Genomic DNA, 17137 nt, shown 5'->3' with positions numbered 1-17137 from the left:
CAGCGCCGGCACTCACGGGGGGTTCCGTACAGGAACAATGGCCCTGTAACTTCCACGCAGTCTTTTTAAAAAATTAAACGACACATTTTATTTTTTTTTAACTTAAACAACACATTTTTAAAAAGCTTCATGTATCACAGTATTGCTCTCGCACAAATAATCTACGGGACAGAGACGCTAACGGCGACATCTCACGCAGTGCTACCACCTGGATAGACCTCGAGTAAAACCAACGCCCCAAACCCGTCCCGAGCCCCCGCGCGGCGGCTGGGACCCACGGAAGCAGATCTCGGGGAATTCCGGATCTCGCGGAGCAAGAGTGGCGCGCAGCTGACGGAATGGATGGCACTTAGAAAAGTTTTTTCTTTTTCTTTAAGGCAATACTTTCATTGGGTTCGAAATTTAGAAGGTACAGAACGACAGAGATGAAAAAAGTACCCTTCCCACCCGGCCCGTTGGCGCTCGCAGAGCACATCTGCTCCGGGTGCTCTCCCGGCGACAGCCGCCGCCGACGAGGCGACAGCGGGGAGCGGCCTCTTAGCACCTCGCCGGGTGCCGCGCAGCACGACATAGGCTCTGGCTGCACAGAGCAAACCCTCTAAGATAGGCTCTGTCATCCTCATTTCGTCCGAGTGAACACGGGACTGTGAAAACATCGAGCACATGTCCCACTTCCCGCCTCCCCCCACAGAGGGCGGCGCCCTCCACACTGCGGGGCGCCCCGCCTTTTCCCCTCGGTCAGTCTGGAAGTGCACCCTCCCTCCTGCGCCCCCCTCGCCTCCCCTCCCCTCCCCCTCCCGCGGCGCGCACCCCGCACACTCCTGGCCCTCACCAGACCAGACTTGCAGGCAGGGGAGCCGGGGCGCCGCGCTCGCCCCTGAACCCGCCCCGAGGCCCCCTTTTCCTTGACTCTGCCGAGAGCTGGCAGCACGCCCGCCTCGGTCACCTATTTCCCATAACACGGCTGGCAGCCGGAGCAGAGCACTTGTTGCTTCTCCTGACTAAGCCCTTCCTTTCATAAACGTCATCTTTCTCTCAAAACAGAAAAAGCAGCTTGGAGAGCCCGCCTTTTTACAGTCCGAGCGTCCACCATGTGCATGTGCATGAATGACTTGCCACTCTCTGTCCCTGTACTGCTGTGCAGTCAGGAACGTGCCTCTAATATTAAATGCGAAGCGACCGGGCGGCCGTTTCTAACGTGGGTGCGGGGATGCCGCCGGAGTGCGAGGCGGGGAGAGTCTCCGGCCCCACCCACCACGCGTCCTCAGACCCCGCCCCGTTTTTTCGAGGAGCGCTCCGAGTCCTCACACGCCGAAGTCCTCAGCCTAGAAGGGCCGGAAGTACTGTAGGACGCTCCCCGGGGCCCGCCCCTCTGCTTCCGGCAGCAGCTGTGAGGAGTGCTGGCTGCAATCTTTGGTGCCCGGCCGGTAGGATGGCGCCGGGCCGACGCGGTCACAGCACCGACAGCGGACGGCCACGAAGGGTTCCATCGTCTCCCGACATTTCTCCTCAGGGGCGGGGGCTGGGAGTGGCCGGTCTTTCTGCTTCGTCTGCGTTGCTCCCGCCCCCGCACCACCGAGATGCGGGCCTCCGTCGTCCTAGCCCTGCCGCCCTCTTCCCGAGTGGATGCTAGAGCGTCTCGTCGCTTCCTGTCGCCCGCGCCGGGGCGGGAAGGGGGCGTTGCGCGATCGCGGAAGGAACTCGCTCGCTGGGTGGCTTGTAGGTACCGGAAGTGTTGGGAGGGAGAACGGAAGTGAGGGGGCGGAGCCAGGAAGTGAGGCGGGGCGGGGGTTTATGAGGAGGCCCGGAGAGCGTTGGGGGCAGATTTGCACTCAGGGCCACCTGAGGGGCTGGGCGCCAGCGCTCCCCTGTGTTCTCTCCCGTGGCGGAGACACGTCTGTTGTCTGGGCGAAGGGACCTGTGTGGAGGGTGGGTTGTCGGGAGGGCAGTTCTCTACCTGCGCCTGAGGCGAGGTGTGGAGAGGCAGGGCTGGGGGTGGGGCCGGGTCGTCAGGGCGTCTGAGAGGGAAGACCCCCCGGCCCCCTACCTTTTACCCTGGCTGAGTGGACACTAAGATGGCTGCCGTTGCCATGGCACCCAACCCCGTGCAGACCCTGCAGGAGGAGGCGGTGTGCGCCATCTGCCTCGATTACTTCACGGACCCCGTGTCCATCGGCTGCGGGCACAACTTCTGCCGCGTGTGTGTGACCCAGCTGTGGGGAGGGGAGGATGAGGAGGACCGGGACGAGTTAGACCGGGAGGAGGAGGAGGAGAACGGAGGGGACGAGGAGGAAGTGGAGGCTGTGGGGGCCGGCGGGGGCTGGGACACCCCCATGAGGGATGAAGACTACGAGGGCGACTTGGAGGAAGAGGTCGAGGAGGAGGAGGAAGGAGTGTTCTGGACCGGGGGCCTGGGCGGGTCGGACTGGGACAACATGGACTACGTGTGGGAGGAGGAGGAGGAGGAGGACCTGGACTACTACTTGGACATGGAGGAGGACCTGGGGGTGGAGGACGAGGAGGACGAGGAGGAGGTGCTGGAGGAGGAAGAGGAGCTGGACCCCGTCACGTCGCTGCCCCCGGCGCCCCCGCGGCGCTGCTTCACCTGCCCGCAGTGCCGGAAGAGCTTCCCGCGGAGGAGCTTCCGCCCCAACCTGCAGCTGGCCAACATGGTCCAGGTGATCCGCCAGATGCACCCCGCGCCGGGCCGGGGCAGCCGGGGGGGCGAGCAGGGCGTCTGCCCCAAACACCAGGAGGCCCTGAAGCTCTTCTGCGAGGTGGACCAGGAGGCCATCTGCGTGGTGTGCCGGGAGTCCCGGAGCCACAAGCAGCACAGCGTGGTGCCGCTGGAGGAGGTGGTGCAGGAGTACAAGGTGAGGGGAGCCGAAGAGGGGTTCAGCGGGGCGGAGAGGAAGGAAGGAGCTGGGAAAAGGAAAGGTCTCGTGCACCGCAAGGTGATCCTCCTGTGTAAACACCGTTGGCACCGGGCTTAGAGGGAAGGATCCCGTGCACAGACAGCAGACACAGGGGAGGCCAGGGAGGACTGGCTTTCTCAGGAAATTGGGCAAAGCTGGTGATGCATGTCACTGGGCTGTGTCTCCCGGGAAAAGCCACTGCTCGTCCACACTTCCACTGGCCCTCAGTGTAGGAGTGCAGGTGACAGGCCCCTAGGGAGAGGCTTTTACCTTTCTGAATGTCTTTGAACTTTATTTTCTCCAGGACTAAAAGTTAGTATTTATTGAACATACACTGTGTACTCCAGGCCCTACACTAAGCACTTTTCATGGACTGTCTCATTGAAAACTCAAAACAACCCTGTGAGTTTGATATGGTTTCTGTTCCCATTTTACAGATCGGGAAACAGAGTCAGAGAGATTTAAGTAATATACACAGGGCCACACAGCTGCTAGTCAGTGATGGACTTGGTTATGACCTACTCCCCGGCCCCTACCCCCATCCCCCCACCCTCAGTCTACACTGTTAACAAGGTCACTACTATTTGGATATCTGTTTGTTTGACTTTTCTGACATACAACTTCATCTTGGAGTTTGATTGTATTTTGCTTAATATCTTGCCCCCTACTTTTGATCCTGACTCTTTTTGGACATCGGTAAAGGCGATTTGGCTGTGGGACAGCCGGCACAACTATCACTACTTAGAGGAGGCCTAGATGTGACCGGGAAGAGGAGCAGGTAGCTTCTATGTGATTGGCACAGAGCTTTTTCGTTTTATGACTTTGTTTTCGTATCTCCTGATTCCTAGGGTAACCTTGTTTAGGTATTATCATCGCCCCGATTTTAGAATAATGAGCCTAGAGCTTCTCAGCTATAAGTGGTACAGCTAAGACCAACCAATATCCCTTCATGACAGGTTAACTGTTCCTTCCCCGCAGTGATTGTCAAGCCGGGCCGATGGGCCACATTACTCGTGGAGGTTTTCAGAAGTAGAATGGACTTTACCACTAGAGATTCTGAGTCCGTGATGGGAGAGTGTCTTCAGGAAGCCAGCCTGTGATGGGACTCACTGCATTATAATGTCACCTGCCTTTTAGGCCGTGCAATATTAGGGGAAGTTGCCAGCTCCTTTTGTTCTTCCTTTTTATATCCCCTCAGTTCCTACTTAATTCTACCCATCAAACAATGTGTAGCCAGCTTTGTTAGCTGGATCTCAGGGTGGAATATCCATGAGCATTCCACCCCTTTTTCATGCTCCCTGGCAGGACTTCTGAAGAGTTTCTGAAACTGGATTTTAATTTGTGTTAACCACATCTATTGAATTCCACTCCAGTAGGCTTTGCCATTTGGGGAGGTCACTTAGACACAAATAATCTTACAGTAACTGATCAGCAAATGTCAATACATGAGTTTTATTATATAGAACTAATTTGAGTGATTCCCTTTCTAAGTTATAGGCTATTTTGCAGACAAGGAGTTTGTTTTGTTTAGATACCTACACTGACTAGCACTAGCTTGGCACTGTGTTGTTTTGTAGAAATATTTCTTTATTGAGTAGGTTGTAATATACCAATGCTGTATAAATAAAGCTCCAGAAAAGTTAAAGGTCCTTGAAGATTTTTCTTACATAGTACTCTATTTGGATTTCTGCTTATGAATTTTTTGTCAACAATTTAGGAAAAATATTAAGTGGAAAATTTAAGCATCATAAATTCTGTATTAATAGAGTTGAAATTATTGACACTACTGGAGAAAAGTGGAAAGTGATATCAAAAGGCAAAATTCTGTGTAGTTTCTGCTGTTTTCATGTTATGGATCGATTGTAATCTTATTACATAATTTTTGTCTGCAACCACTTACCTGTGCAACTATGGCTTTTTGGCCTGGCTGGCATGGCTCAGTGGTTGAGCATCAACCTGTGAACTAGGAGGTCCCAGTTCGATTCCCGGTCAGGGCACATGCCCAGGTTGCGAGCTCTATCCCCAGTGGGGTGTGCAGGAGGCAGCTGATCAATGATTCTCATCATTGATGTTTCTATCTCTGTCTCCCTCTCCCTTCCTCTCTGAAATCAATAAAAGTATATTAAAAAAAAAAAAACCAACCCAACAACAACGGCCTTTTGTACCCTGAGTCAGTAACGTCTGTAGTTCAAGGGTCACTGTCAGGTTTTCATTGGCAGCTTAAGGCCTACGTAGGGAATACTAGGTAACATTTACTGACCTGTTGCTATATACCAGACACTGTGCTAAGCATACTACCCAAGGGGTAGGTTCTGTTATTCCCAATTCCCATTTAAGATGAGGAAACTGGAATCATGGCTTGCTTCAGGACACTTGGCTGCATTTAGGATCAGATTGGAGTCTAGGCTTGAGCTTTTCTGCCCTGTGTTACCCCTCAAGGAAAAGGAGGGATAAATGCAGAAGACATAAAAAAGGAAATCAATAGTTTGGGCTAATCTCACCCATTTTGGCCTCTCTATCAGCACTTTGAAGACAAAGACTGCTACAAATGATGGAGCACAGAGCTTAAGTGCATATTTGTTGAGAAGGTTAAGTATTTAGGAGGAGAGGGTTTTTGTTTTTCATTCAGCAAGTGACTGAGTGGGAGAGAAAGCAGATGGACAGGGAGAAACAGGAATGAAAGTGGCCACCCGGTCCCAAAGAGCCCCTCTGTCCTGGGGAAGGCAGGCACACTTGTAATGATTACCGTGCCTGGGAAGTATCATAGTCCAGAGAAAGACGAGAGATGGCTAAAACTAAGAGCCTGCAGAAGGGTAGGTACAGGAGGGGAGGCTAGAAATGCAGGGGCAGTTAGAGCCTCATATTTTACAAGTGGTGGTGAACAACTGATGGATTTTTATCACGTGAAAATAATCAGCAAAGTACTTAGAGATGAAGTGATGAGGAAGATTGCTTATGAGGGGACAGGACCACAGGCAGGAACATTCACGTGGGAGGACTTTGTGTGGTGAGGTGCTCAACCAGGCACACTCCACCTGCGCGTGGGGCTCTCTAGTCAGGATTCTACCCTTCGGAGACGCACCCAGGGCTGTGGACGAGTGCAGGTGGAGGGTTGGAGCCTCTGCCATCATCGGAAGAGAAGGAAGAGGAGGATGGGAGTATGATGCTCATTTGGTCACTGTGATGGGGATCAGGCTTTGAGGCCCAACCCCCTGCAGGGAGGATGGGGAGAGCAGGTGCGTCTCCCGCCCGGGCCCTCAGCCTTCCTCTTGCTCTTCCCTCAGGCCAAACTGCAGGGGCACGTGGAACCCCTCAGGAAGCACCTCGAGGCTGTGCAGAAGATGAGAGCCAAGGAGGAGAGGCGGGTGACCGAGCTGAAGGTGGGTGACGGTCCTCACGGCCGACGGCTCTGGTCAGGGCAGGGAGGACGGGCTGCCCACTCGCACAAGTGGTGACTAGATCTGAAGAGGGGCAGCCAAGCCTGGGGGAGGGGCAGACGCCCTCCCAGCGTCCTGAGGAGAGAGGGGCCGTAGAGGGTGAGGAGGTATATACATTCCCAGACTCCAAAATGGGGAGAGAGGCCTGGCTTGGAGAGATTGGGTGTCTGGCTCAAGGCCGCAGAGCAGGCTTACCACTCCGGACACTTAACTCCAGAGCCATTGTCCCACCACGCTGTGCCCAGCACACTGGATAGCAGAGGGCAGAAGGAGGCCAGCCAAAATCCATAGAGCAGCCATCAGAAGCCCCAGATCCCAGGATAGATGGCAGGGGGTGGGCAGAGCAGCCCTGAGCATGAGAGGGGGCCAATGGAGGGGATGAATTCGTGAATGTTAGGATTGCAGAACCCAACATCCTCTGGTCCAGTTTCTCAGCCTTTTTTCATCATTTCTCACCTCTCCCCAAGGAGTATTTTAGATAGTTCCCCCCCGATTCCCACCCCTCAGGCACTGGAATGGCCTGATTCTGAGCTTCAGATACCAAGTCTGGGACATCCCTCTGTCGGACCTCCAACCCCATCTCTTCTGTGCCTGCCACCCTGGCCGGTGCGGGGCCTGTCTGTGCTTGTTGCCACCTACACTTTAGGGACTCCGCTGTTGGTGGCTGCCTTGCACTGAGTGGTGGAATCTGGGTCTGGGAGTTGGTCTTGCCTCCAGCTTGTTGCTCAAATGGAGACTTTTGGGCTCCTGGTGTGCAGAGAAGGTGTAAGAATCTGAGTGTCACTGGACAGAGAAACTAACTTCACTTCACCCACTTGGCCAGTCAGGACTTTCCTCCCCGTTCTGGTCTGTCACTCTTGGTCCCAGGAATGTCTCCAGCTGATGATACATGGGCAAAAAGCCTGTCTACCATCTGGGATTGCCCAGCTCAGGCTAATGGGGTGGGAGTGGACAGACATTTTCTCTTATTATAATAGAAGTACCTACATATTAATATCTTTGATTTTTGCCTCGTCTTTAAAGTATAAAATATTATCTGGCCCTTTACAGAAAGTTTGCCTATTTCTGATCTAAAATTGAGTAAATTTCCCAAGGTCACTAGTGATATATCCAGGACCCTAATTTCCTATCTTGATTCCTGAATTTTTAATTTATCCATTTCAGAAGTTCTTACCAAGCACCCATTCCATGGCTGGCACTATGCCAGGGTCCAAGGATCCTGTAGCAAACAGTTTACGGTGTAGTGAGGGAAAAGGATGTTAAAGGGTACTCCAATATAAACATAACGTTTCTAATTGAGAGATATGCCATACTGATATTTAAGGGGTAGTCCTGATTTAGATATGGAGGGGAGGGAAGGCTTCTCTTAGGGAATAGTAAAACTTGGACCTAAAATGAGTCAAGTTAGGTAGCTAAGGTAGAGAGAAGCATTGCAGGCAGAGGCGGGTGAGTTTTGGGCCAGGGTGCCAGGAGTGATGCCTGGTAAGGCTGGGTGTGGGAAAGGGGACAGATGCCTCTTTCCAGTTGGGATGTAGGGCCTTTGCCTTGGATTGAGGGGCAGCAGTTGCCAAATTGGAGGTTTATGTTTCTGTGTGTTGAGGTGGTATCCACTATCCCCTTTGCATCATCCCAGAGCCAGATGAAGTCAGAGCTGGCAGCTGTGGCCTCAGAGTTTGGACGGCTGACAAGGTTTCTGGCTGAAGAGCAGGCAGGGCTGGAGCGGCGCCTTCGAGAGATGCACGAAGCCCAGCTGGGCCGGGCGGGAGCAGCGGCCAGTCTTCTGGCTGAGCAGGCTGCCCAGCTGAGCCGCCTGCTGAACGAAGCCCAGGAGCGGAGCCAGCAGGGGGGCCTGCGGCTGCTCAAGGTGAGCAGGGTCCACTTCCCTGTCTGCTCCCCAGCACCCTGTTTAACACCTGTCCATAGCAGCCTTTTCTTACTGGGATGAATTCACAGGGATTTGTCCTGAAGACCCAAAGGTCTTTTGAGGCTGAAGACAGGAGTTATTGTAAAATGTGGTGTGTGTGTGATTATACCTAATGAAAATAAAGGAGGTTCAGTTGTAGGAGGGTTTTAAATGAGTGTTGAGAAAAGAGTTTTTCATATTGTGAAAATGAGTTTACTGAGGTTGAAAATTCTATTCCTAGGCTCAACAGGATGAGATGAGTTAGGTGTGCTGAGGCACAAGGATGATTGAGATGGATGCATGGTTAGTGAAGGCCTTGAAATGCTTTTTCTCACTCCCTGTTTATATCAGTCTTTATGGCTGGAATCAAGCAGGGAGAAGTGGCCATCCCTGCACAGCTGATTCTCTCTTTGTCTTTCTCCCTCTCCTTCTTTGTGTTTCTTATTCCCAGGACATCAAGGAGACTTTCAATAGGTGTGTTCTCACCCTTTATCCTTTGTGACCGAGTGGCACCTGGTTCCCCATCCCTGCCTCTTTTGGCTATCCTGCCCCTCTCCTCCTCTCCTTCCCCTGGGAATATCACTTTCTTATTCCCAGGACATCAAGGAGACTTTCAATAGGTGTGTTCTCACCCTTTATCCTTTGTGACCTAGTAGCACCTGGTTCCCCAGCCCTGCCTCTTTTGGCTGTGCTGCCCCTCTCCCCTCCTTCCCCTGGGAATATCATGGTCCCACCCCCTGCCTGGTCCCCTTCCTCCAGGTGTGAAGAGATACAGCTGCAGCCCCCAGAGATCTGGTCCCCTGACCCGTGTCAACCCCATAGCCATGACTTCCTGACAGACGCCATCGTGAGGAAAATGAGCCGGATGTTCTGTCAGGCTGCTCGAGGTAGGGAGGTCACCTGTGCGACCTTCCTTTGCCTTTACCTTCACAGACCTGAGATTAGGTTCTGGAGGGAAGATTGGGGGCTGAGATGGAGCAGGCTACAGGTAGGCCACCTGGGGCTTCAAGCCAAGACTCTGTCCTAGCTCAGGTAGGTGCTGGGGGTGAGGGCTGGCAAGAAGAGCCAGGGCCAGAGGGAAGACCTGTCCAGTGTCCTGGAAACAAGAGTAGGAAAAGAGAACCCATAGGAACCTGATCCTGGCCTGTAGGAAGGGGTGGGATACGAAGGACAGCTGGGGGTCTGGAAGGTGAGTGGGGGAGGGCGTTAGGAAAGGCTGAACCTTGGAGTTGGCTGCTGGTGGGCAACAGTGGGCCCATCCCTGGTGAATTTGTCCTCTTCCCACAAGTGGACCTGACACTGGACCCTGACACGGCTCACCCGGCCCTGATGCTGTCTCCTGATCGCCGGGGGGTCCGCCTGGCAGAACGGCGGCAGGAGGTTGCTGACCATTCCAAGTGCTTCTCGGCCGACTGCTGCGTACTGGGGGCTCAGGGCTTCCGCTCTGGCCGGCACTACTGGGAGGTAGAGGTGGGCGGGCGGCGGGGCTGGGCCGTGGGTGCTGCCCGAGAATCAAGTCGTCATAGGGAGAAGGTGGGCTCCGGGGGTTCCTCTGTGGGCATCGGGGATGCCAGTTCTTCGTCACGCCATCACCACCGCCGCCGCCGCCTCCACCTACCCCCGCAGCCCCTGCTCCAGAGGGAAGTGTGGTGTGTGGGCACCAATGGCAAACGCTACCAGGCACAGAGCTCGACGGAGCAGACACTGCTGAGCCCAAGTGAGAGACCACGGCGCTTCGGCGTGTACCTGGACTATGAGGCTGGGCGCCTGGGCTTCTACAATGCAGAGACTCTGGCCCACGTGCACACCTTCTCAGCTGCCTTTCTGGGCGAGCGTGTCTTCCCTTTCTTCCGGGTGTTCTCCAAGGGTACCCGAATCAAGCTGTGCCCTTGATCAGCCTACCACCCGCTGGGGCCCCTCTGGTCAGCACTGGTGGGGCGGGTGGTGGTGGAGGGTGGCCCAAGTTTTGGGGCTAAAGGCTCCCAAAGTTTTCTGCATTGTTTCCTGCTCTTCCTTGACCCCGATTTTCCCTGTAGGAGCCTAAGGAACCTTTCTGGCCTCCAGCTCTGCCTCACCTGCATGGGTCCCTGATAACAGCTGCCTAGTCTTCTCTTCCTGTCCACCCAGGGACCGAGTTTGAGTAGAGGGGGGGGGAATATTTAATTTTAACTCCCCTCTACCCATCCCTTCTCTTCAACCTTCATACCAGTTCCCAGGCTGGAGGATTTGGGCAGGACTCATGACTCTCCCCATTCCAATTCCATTTTCTGATGAAAGTTATAGCTATGGAATTTGGAGGTTTTTTGAGGGGAGGCAGGCTGGGCAAAAGGTAGAGCTGGATAATAACCATCTCCTCTGGGGAAGGAAGGATTCCAAACTTTCTTCTATCCCAATTTCTACCTCCACAGACTGGCCAGAATTTAGTTTCAGTGAGATCCGGAGTGGTTGACATGATCAAAACCACATACCATTATATCCCCCCAGTAAATTATTTTCTCACCCCTTTCCCCAGCAAACCACACCCTACCCTTTTCACTGCCAGACTCCTTTCCCCTTTGTTCAGTGGAGTTTCATGTTTCCATCCTTCTCATGTCTTCAGTTTCATTTGATGAGCTCTGATGGGGAGCAGGGTTTAGGTCCCTAGGAGAGCCTTGGGTATAATCTATTTTTCTAATAACCCTTTGCCTTGTGTCATTTATCAGCTTTTGTCCTGTGCTTTGATGGCCCAGGTCAATTTATGTTCCTGGAGGAAAGGGAAGTTGGGTTGTGGAAATAAATAAAAAAAAGTTTTATTTGCTTCTTTTGTGAAGTCCATTCCTTTAGATGAGCAGAAACCAAGGATGTAACTTAGAAGCCATTTCTTCTACAGCCTGTCCCTCCACTAAATGAAATGGTTGAGCTTTCCCTCTGCCTTTTGCACCTGTCACATCTGGTTAGTACTAGGCATGAGATCCTGCTTCAAGAGAGTGGGATATAAATCCTACCCTTCCATTTGTATAACCTACCTCCTTTGTTGGCATACTCTTCAGACTACTTGAAGATCATCTGCTGATTGCTATCTCCTACTGCTCTGATGCTTTAGGACTATGCTTCCCTAAGAATCTCCACACCCATGGCTCAGGCACATTTCCAAAGTATAAGTGACTATGTCTAGAAATCTCAAAGTTGGAGATAAAGCCAGAGATCATTACTATTAGCTGAGGAGGAAATGGAGGGTATCCTATATAATAAAAAGCCTAATATTAGAAGTGTCTGGTCATCTGTTCAATCAAAGCCTAATATGCTAAGGCTGCTCAACCACTCATGACATGCACTGACCACCAGAGGGTAGACGCTGACCGGTAGGTTAGTTTGCTGCTACTGCTGTCATCAAATCGGAACTGGTCAAGACAGAGGCTAGAAGACACACCCTGGAGCCCTTCCATTTTCCCTAGTCCCTCTCCTGCCCCAACAGATCATGCACCAGTGGGGTCCCTCGGCCTGGCCTGCACCCTCTCACAATCTGGGACCCCTTGGGATGTTGGAGAGCCAGTTTTGGCCCAATCCCATAGGCCACTCCCCTCTGAAGGATGCCTGTGGGGGAGCGGCTACAGTGTTTGGACAGGTTCAAGCCTTGGACTAATGGGAGGGGGCACAGTCCTCTCGTGGTCACGTGCAAGTCCCAGCTTGGAGGGCAGAGCCCTCCCAGCACAATTATAGCCAGCAGCTATAATTGTAAGCTTGAACCTATGGTCTGAACACGTGGCCCCATGTCCCTGAGTGATGTGATGTAGGCTTGATAGACAGGTGCATGAACAACAAAAGTCCAGCTCAAGAGGAAAACAAGTGAGGATGTAGATCAGTGGTTCTCAACCTTGGCTGCACATTAGAATCACCTGGGAATCTTTAAAATCTTGATTTCTGGGCCTCATCCTCCGGAAATTGTTTGTTATGGGGTGGGGCCACAACATTAGTAACAAAGAAACAATTTCCAGAGGATGAGGCCCAGAAATCAGGATTCTAAAGATTCCCAGGTGATGAATGTGCAGACAAGGTTGAGAACCACTGTGCTATAAACAAACATACGGCTTGTGGGCATCATCATCTCTTAAAGCAGCAGCATCCCATCGAGACCCAGTTTTCATTCTCGTCTTTTTTAAGCCTTTCAGCCACCCCCACTCAGGTTTGCCCTTGGCTGTGCTGGTGCGGCACAGATGCCAGACGCGGAGGTGGGAGCGCTGCTGCAGTGGGGCTGGGAAGAGCAGGAATGGCAGGTAGGAGCTGCAGGCGGTGTTGGACTGTGGGTTTCAGCCAGATCCCCACAGGCCTCCCTGAGGGACCCCACCTGTGTGCAAATTAGTGCACCAGGCCTCTAGCGTGTGTGTATATGTATGGGCTACTTCAATAGCTGTTTGTAATTTAGCCAGCTCTGTGGTTATGAATTCCAGACCACTGTATATATTAAATCTCCAGTTATGGAAGGAGTGAAAAGGATTTAGATAGTTCTTTTGGTTGAGTTGACTTGCCTTTAATAATTAAAAAAGAAAGTCTCCATCTTAACAAAAGACCTAATATGATGTAGACTACATTAGCCTTAACCAGTTTCAGAAAGTTTTCTAATCTTCCCTTTGGAAGAGTAACAAAATGCACCTCTGCTATATTCTTTTTGTGTGTGTGTTAGAGAGTTGGACCTGGTCCTGGCTGGTGTAGCGGCTCAGTTGGTTGAGCCTTATCTCATGCACCCAGAGGTTGCAGATTCAATCCCTAGTAGGGGCATGTGGAAGGCAGATGGGTTTTCTCTCTCAGTCTCAAATCAATAAAAACATTAAAAAGCATCGAGGATCTATCTGAAATAGGACATTATGAAAGAGGGTACCTAACACAGTCTGACTTCTCCCTCTTCCCCAAAGCCTTGTTTACTTGGCCTGTGCTTCCAGCCTGCCAGTATAAAAATGGGAAGCAGTTTTTCCTAATCAGAGAAAGACACTTTCTACAAGCCAGAAAACCATTTTATTACTAAAGCTCTGCCATGTATTTCTAGCGGGTGCCGATGGTCACCTGCCACACTCGCACCAGGTTGTCTGTGTAGCCAGCAAAGAGAGTCTGCAAAGGAGAATTGAGTGATATGTCAGGGTCATGAAACTCTAGAACCATTAATGAAGAAAGACGGCCCTTAAGATCCCCACTCTTCTAACTACATGATTATGGGTGATTATTCCTATTCCTAGAGGAAGCAACAGCTGGTAAGTAAGGACTAATATGCCTGTAAATTGGTCAAATTAAACTGAACTGAAAGCAGGTAATCACTACCCTCAAGACTAGACCACTGGTCGCCAACCTTTTGGACCTCACGGACCACCGGCTTGTAACCGCTGCTCCAAAGGTTTCCTTAAACCAGTGATCGCCAACCTTTCGGACCTCACAGACCACCGGTTGGTGACTGCTGCTCTAGACCACAATCTTACCTCCAAATGGTACACCCACTTACCTGGCCATCAGCAGACCAGGCCAGAGAGGTACACTGGGGTGGCTCTGCCTTGCTGCTGGTACTGATAACTTCTTGCTTCAATTCATCTACAATGATTTTACCCTCCAAGTCCTGGGGAAGGAACAAAACGGAGTTAAGGCAACCCTGCACTTTAATGCCACTGATACTAAAAAACACCAAAAAAAACCTGAAAACAGAAGTCCCCTCTCAAAAGTCCCTTTATAACTGTTGAGATTACTATCTCAACAGAGAGTATTTTTTGCCACTCCCACCTGGCAATGCCTAGAGACGTTTCTGGTTGTCACTAAGGGAGTTTGCTATAGGCACTTACTGGTAAGTCAAGACCAGGTTTGCTGCTAAACATCCTAAAATACACAGGACTACCCCACCCCCCCGGCAAACATTCAGACGCAAGTGCCAACTGTGCTGCGGTTGAATAAGCTGCTCTATTTGGCCATTCCTTTAAGTAGGCAAAGACTGAATCACTGCAAACCCCAAACCCAGCAAGTTTTAACTAGCTTTTTCTGGGCCTCCACTGACACCCTGACAGCAGTTGTTCAGGAAATCACAATGTTGCCATGGCTTAGGGTACAGCTAGGTACCTGTCCTCAACTGCAGCCCATACTCACCCAGATCTTGATGCTGGGCCCAGTGGCAGCACAGAGCCAATAACGATTGGGGCTGAAGCACAGGGCGTTGATGATGTCCCCACCATCAAGTGTATAAAGATGCTTGCCTTCGTTGAGGTCCCACAGCATGGCCTGGCCATCCTGGGAGAGAGCAAAGTTGAGTCAGGGCAATGTGACCTCTTCCAGATGTTAACCCCAGCTGTCTCAAGGTTGTCTTATCTACCCCACCCCTGTACCCTAAACTTCCCCAAAACGAATGATTGAAGTAGCCAATATTTACCTCTATACCTTTCCTTTAATGCACCACCTCACTCACCAAGCCTACCAAGAGTCTGTCATCTAAATCAAACACTTTGTTAAATGAGATCCTAATGTCATCAATAGCTTCAAAAGAAACCAGATGTATAGAAGACAATTGTTTTCTTTTGAACAGTATAGTATGACTTAAAGATCTCATTGTCAGTAAACAATCTTTGGAAACATTTATTCTCAGATTGCCCTTATTGTCAAGCACTCTTTCTAAGACGCTGTACCCATTGCGTAGGAGACTCCTGGCCCAAGTACCTTGCCTCCAGAAGCACAGAGGGACCCATCTGGAGAGACAGTCACAGTGTTCAGATACCCCGTGTGGCCAATGTGATTGGTCTTCAGCTTGCAGTTTGCCAGGTTCCATACCTAAATTCGGGGTGGTGGTGGTCAGAGATGAAGAACTTGGCTCTGGAGCTGTCAAGAGTCAGAAGAGCTCTAGCCAAACAGAAAGGGCCTTTAAAGCTCGTTTCAAAGCGTTCCTGGATCTGGTGGTCATTTTTCATTTGATCAGTAACCAAAAAAAGGTCTTGGCCACTTGTGGACAATTAGGATTAAAACAGGTAACAAATGCTCTGTTGCCTCATAAGGGACTTAGGCCCACCAATTGGCTCCTTTACACCAACTAGCAAGAAAAAAGTAAACGAGGGACAAGTTGGAGTGCATGACCATCTGGGAGAGAGTGGGAACACACTCCAGCTGGCAAAGACCCTACACCCTGGCTCCAAGCTCACCTTGACCAGCTTGTCCCAGCCACAGGACACGATGATGGGATTGCTGCTGTTGGGTGAGAAGCGCACACAAGACACCCACTCTGAGTGGCTCTCATCCTACAGATGAAAAGGAAATTAGAGAAAACCATCCTGTCCTTCAAACTCTTGACCCCACCCCTTAGTTATGATGACAATCTGTTTTCACACTTCCAAGCCCAAACCTTTGAGATCAATGAAACCTTTGGCAGATGAAGCCTGAGATCCCCACATAAGGCCCAGGTTCAGAGGGTGGGAGAGCACCTTAACGGGTGTCGTCACTTTACCTGGACGGTGTACTTGCATACACCCAGAGTATTCCATAACTTGATGGTTTTATCTCGGGAGCCAGAGACAATCTGCCGGTTGTCAGAGGAGAAGGCCACACTCAGCACGTCCTTGGTATGGCCCACGAACCGGCGCGTGGTGGTGCCCCTGAGAGGAAGGACTTGGTCACTGCCAGACAGACTCTGCGAGCCTTCTTCCAGGGAGACAGTTTGCTTGGCCTTGTTCCTGCCCCAGCGGAGCTGCATTTCCTCATAGAACCCCGGACATGGGTCTGCCCACGACTGGCCCTCGGCTAAGAATGCGCCAGAGGATTCCCTTCAGAATTGCAGGACATGTCCTCATTCCCACACGGGGTTGGCTGACATGTCGTCTGTCATCACCGGGACCCTCCATTATGTTCCCAAGGCAGGACAGGACCTGTTCAAACTCTTGCCGCCTCAATGGCAATTATCTGGCAAGACTGCTCAACCAGACCACTCCTCAGCACTTCTGTGCAACATCGCAAAGCAACAAGGAGAGAGCAAGCACCCCACTGCCCTCTCTAGGTGCTCTCTGGACTCACAGTTCCCCCAGGGAACCCACCTCCCCCCAGAGCGAAGCGAGCAGCTACTTGCGTTGTGAGATCCCAGAGGCGAAGGGTTCCGTCCCAGGAGCCAGAGAGGGCAAACTGGCCATCTGAGGAGATGACCACGTCACTCACGAAATGGGAGTGACCCCGAAGAGCACGCTGGGGGATGCCGTAGTTGGTCTCATCCCTGGTCAGCTTCCACATGATGATGGTCTTGTCTAAGGGCAAGGAAGACAGGAAAGGAAGCCCAGTGAGTAGCCTCACGGCCACCTGCTCACCTGTGGACAATCGGGACGCCCCAAGGTCCTGGTGGGTCCGCAATCTAACCAATGAAGGGCAGGTGGGGAGGGAACTGCAGGCCCCGAGCACATGCCCAGCCAAGGCCAAGTGACTCCCTATTCCAGAACCAAGTGGGCTAAGCAGTGCCCAACCTCACCGGAGACCAGGGCGCTCTTTCCTGACACCGAGGCCAGTTCAGCACCCCTTTCGGCCTCATCTGACGACTAAAGCAGAACAAAGCCGCTCGGGAGCGGGAAGACCAGCTGCGGGCTGCCTGCAGTGCAGCCGGCAAACCGCTGCGCTCGCTCCGGTGGCTGCCTTCCCCGGGACCTGGGCACGGAAGCTTCCCGACTGAGCACCGCGCGATCAGTCACCTTTCAGCTCATCGTTAAGTGTGGGTGGGCGCAAACCGAAGGCACCGAGGGCTTCGGGCGGCAGCTCAGAAACAGCCTCTGGTTCTCAGCACGGGCACTCAGATGGCATGTTGGTGTCATCACCGCCCCGCCCGGCCCACTGCAGCACACCTGCGGGGAGGCGGGCGGGAAAGAAAAAAGCCCCCAGTCCTGCCAGCCTCCCGGCAGCAGCTGGCTGCCCCG

At 52.3% G+C, this 17137-nt stretch overlaps 2 protein-coding genes and 1 long non-coding RNA gene across 5 annotated transcripts in view; 1 reads left to right on the top strand and 2 right to left on the bottom strand.

Moving 5' to 3' along the window:
- Positions 1 to 62: 62 nt before the first annotated feature.
- Positions 63 to 905, bottom strand: LOC106725430. Its single transcript, XR_001361312.1, has 2 exons — positions 833 to 905; positions 63 to 644 (listed from the first exon to the last, which is right to left on the bottom strand). It is a non-coding gene; the product is annotated as an uncharacterized LOC106725430 (long non-coding RNA).
- A 454-nt stretch (positions 906 to 1359) lies between these two features.
- TRIM41 (tripartite motif containing 41) lies at positions 1360 to 11053 on the top strand. 3 transcript variants are annotated; one of them, XM_005862333.2, is made up of 6 exons: positions 1360 to 2873; positions 6200 to 6295; positions 7986 to 8216; positions 8853 to 8875; positions 9015 to 9142; positions 9544 to 11053. In XM_005862333.2, the coding sequence occupies exons 1-6, from the start codon at positions 2076 to 2078 to the stop codon at positions 10146 to 10148; spliced, it is 1881 nt and encodes a 626-aa protein (XP_005862395.1). In that variant the 5' UTR covers positions 1360 to 2075; the 3' UTR covers positions 10149 to 11053. The 3 variants fall into 3 exon arrangements, with proteins under 3 accessions (XP_005862395.1, XP_005862394.1, XP_014391987.1); XM_005862332.2 differs by lacking the exon at positions 8853 to 8875 and adding an exon at positions 8707 to 8729; XM_014536501.1 differs by lacking the exons at positions 6200 to 6295; positions 8853 to 8875 and adding an exon at positions 8707 to 8729.
- A 2172-nt stretch (positions 11054 to 13225) lies between these two features.
- GNB2L1 (guanine nucleotide binding protein (G protein), beta polypeptide 2-like 1) overlaps positions 13226 to 17137 on the bottom strand; it is a 4410-nt gene continuing 498 nt past the window's right edge. Inside the window, exons 2-8 of the mRNA XM_005862335.2 lie at positions 16309 to 16480; positions 15694 to 15841; positions 15392 to 15487; positions 14916 to 15026; positions 14352 to 14492; positions 13723 to 13833; positions 13226 to 13337 (exon numbers count right to left, since the gene is read on the bottom strand). Coding sequence (XP_005862397.2) covers positions 13272 to 13337; positions 13723 to 13833; positions 14352 to 14492; positions 14916 to 15026; positions 15392 to 15487; positions 15694 to 15841; positions 16309 to 16480 — 845 coding nt within the window. The 3' untranslated portion in view covers positions 13226 to 13271. The remainder of the gene's footprint in view (positions 13338 to 13722; positions 13834 to 14351; positions 14493 to 14915; positions 15027 to 15391; positions 15488 to 15693; positions 15842 to 16308; positions 16481 to 17137) is intronic.

Source organism: Myotis brandtii, unplaced genomic scaffold (assembly GCF_000412655.1).
Source record: "Myotis brandtii unplaced genomic scaffold, ASM41265v1 scaffold1636, whole genome shotgun sequence".
Taxonomy (NCBI): Eukaryota; Metazoa; Chordata; class Mammalia; order Chiroptera; family Vespertilionidae; genus Myotis; species Myotis brandtii.
Note: the sequence above shows the minus strand (reverse complement) of the source record. Positions and strands in the feature narration are given on the sequence as shown.

Excerpts from the sequence above, each read along its gene's own strand:
- TRIM41 (XM_005862333.2), top strand. The coding sequence starts at position 2,076 with ATGGCTGCCGTTGCCATGGCACCCAACCCCGTGCAGACCCTGCAGGAG. Across the intron at positions 6,296-7,985 it reads GGCGGGTGACCGAGCTGAAG|AGCCAGATGAAGTCAGAGCT; the intron begins GTGGGTGACGGT and ends GCATCATCCCAG. Across the intron at positions 9,143-9,543 it reads GTTCTGTCAGGCTGCTCGAG|TGGACCTGACACTGGACCCT; the intron begins GTAGGGAGGTCA and ends TCTTCCCACAAG.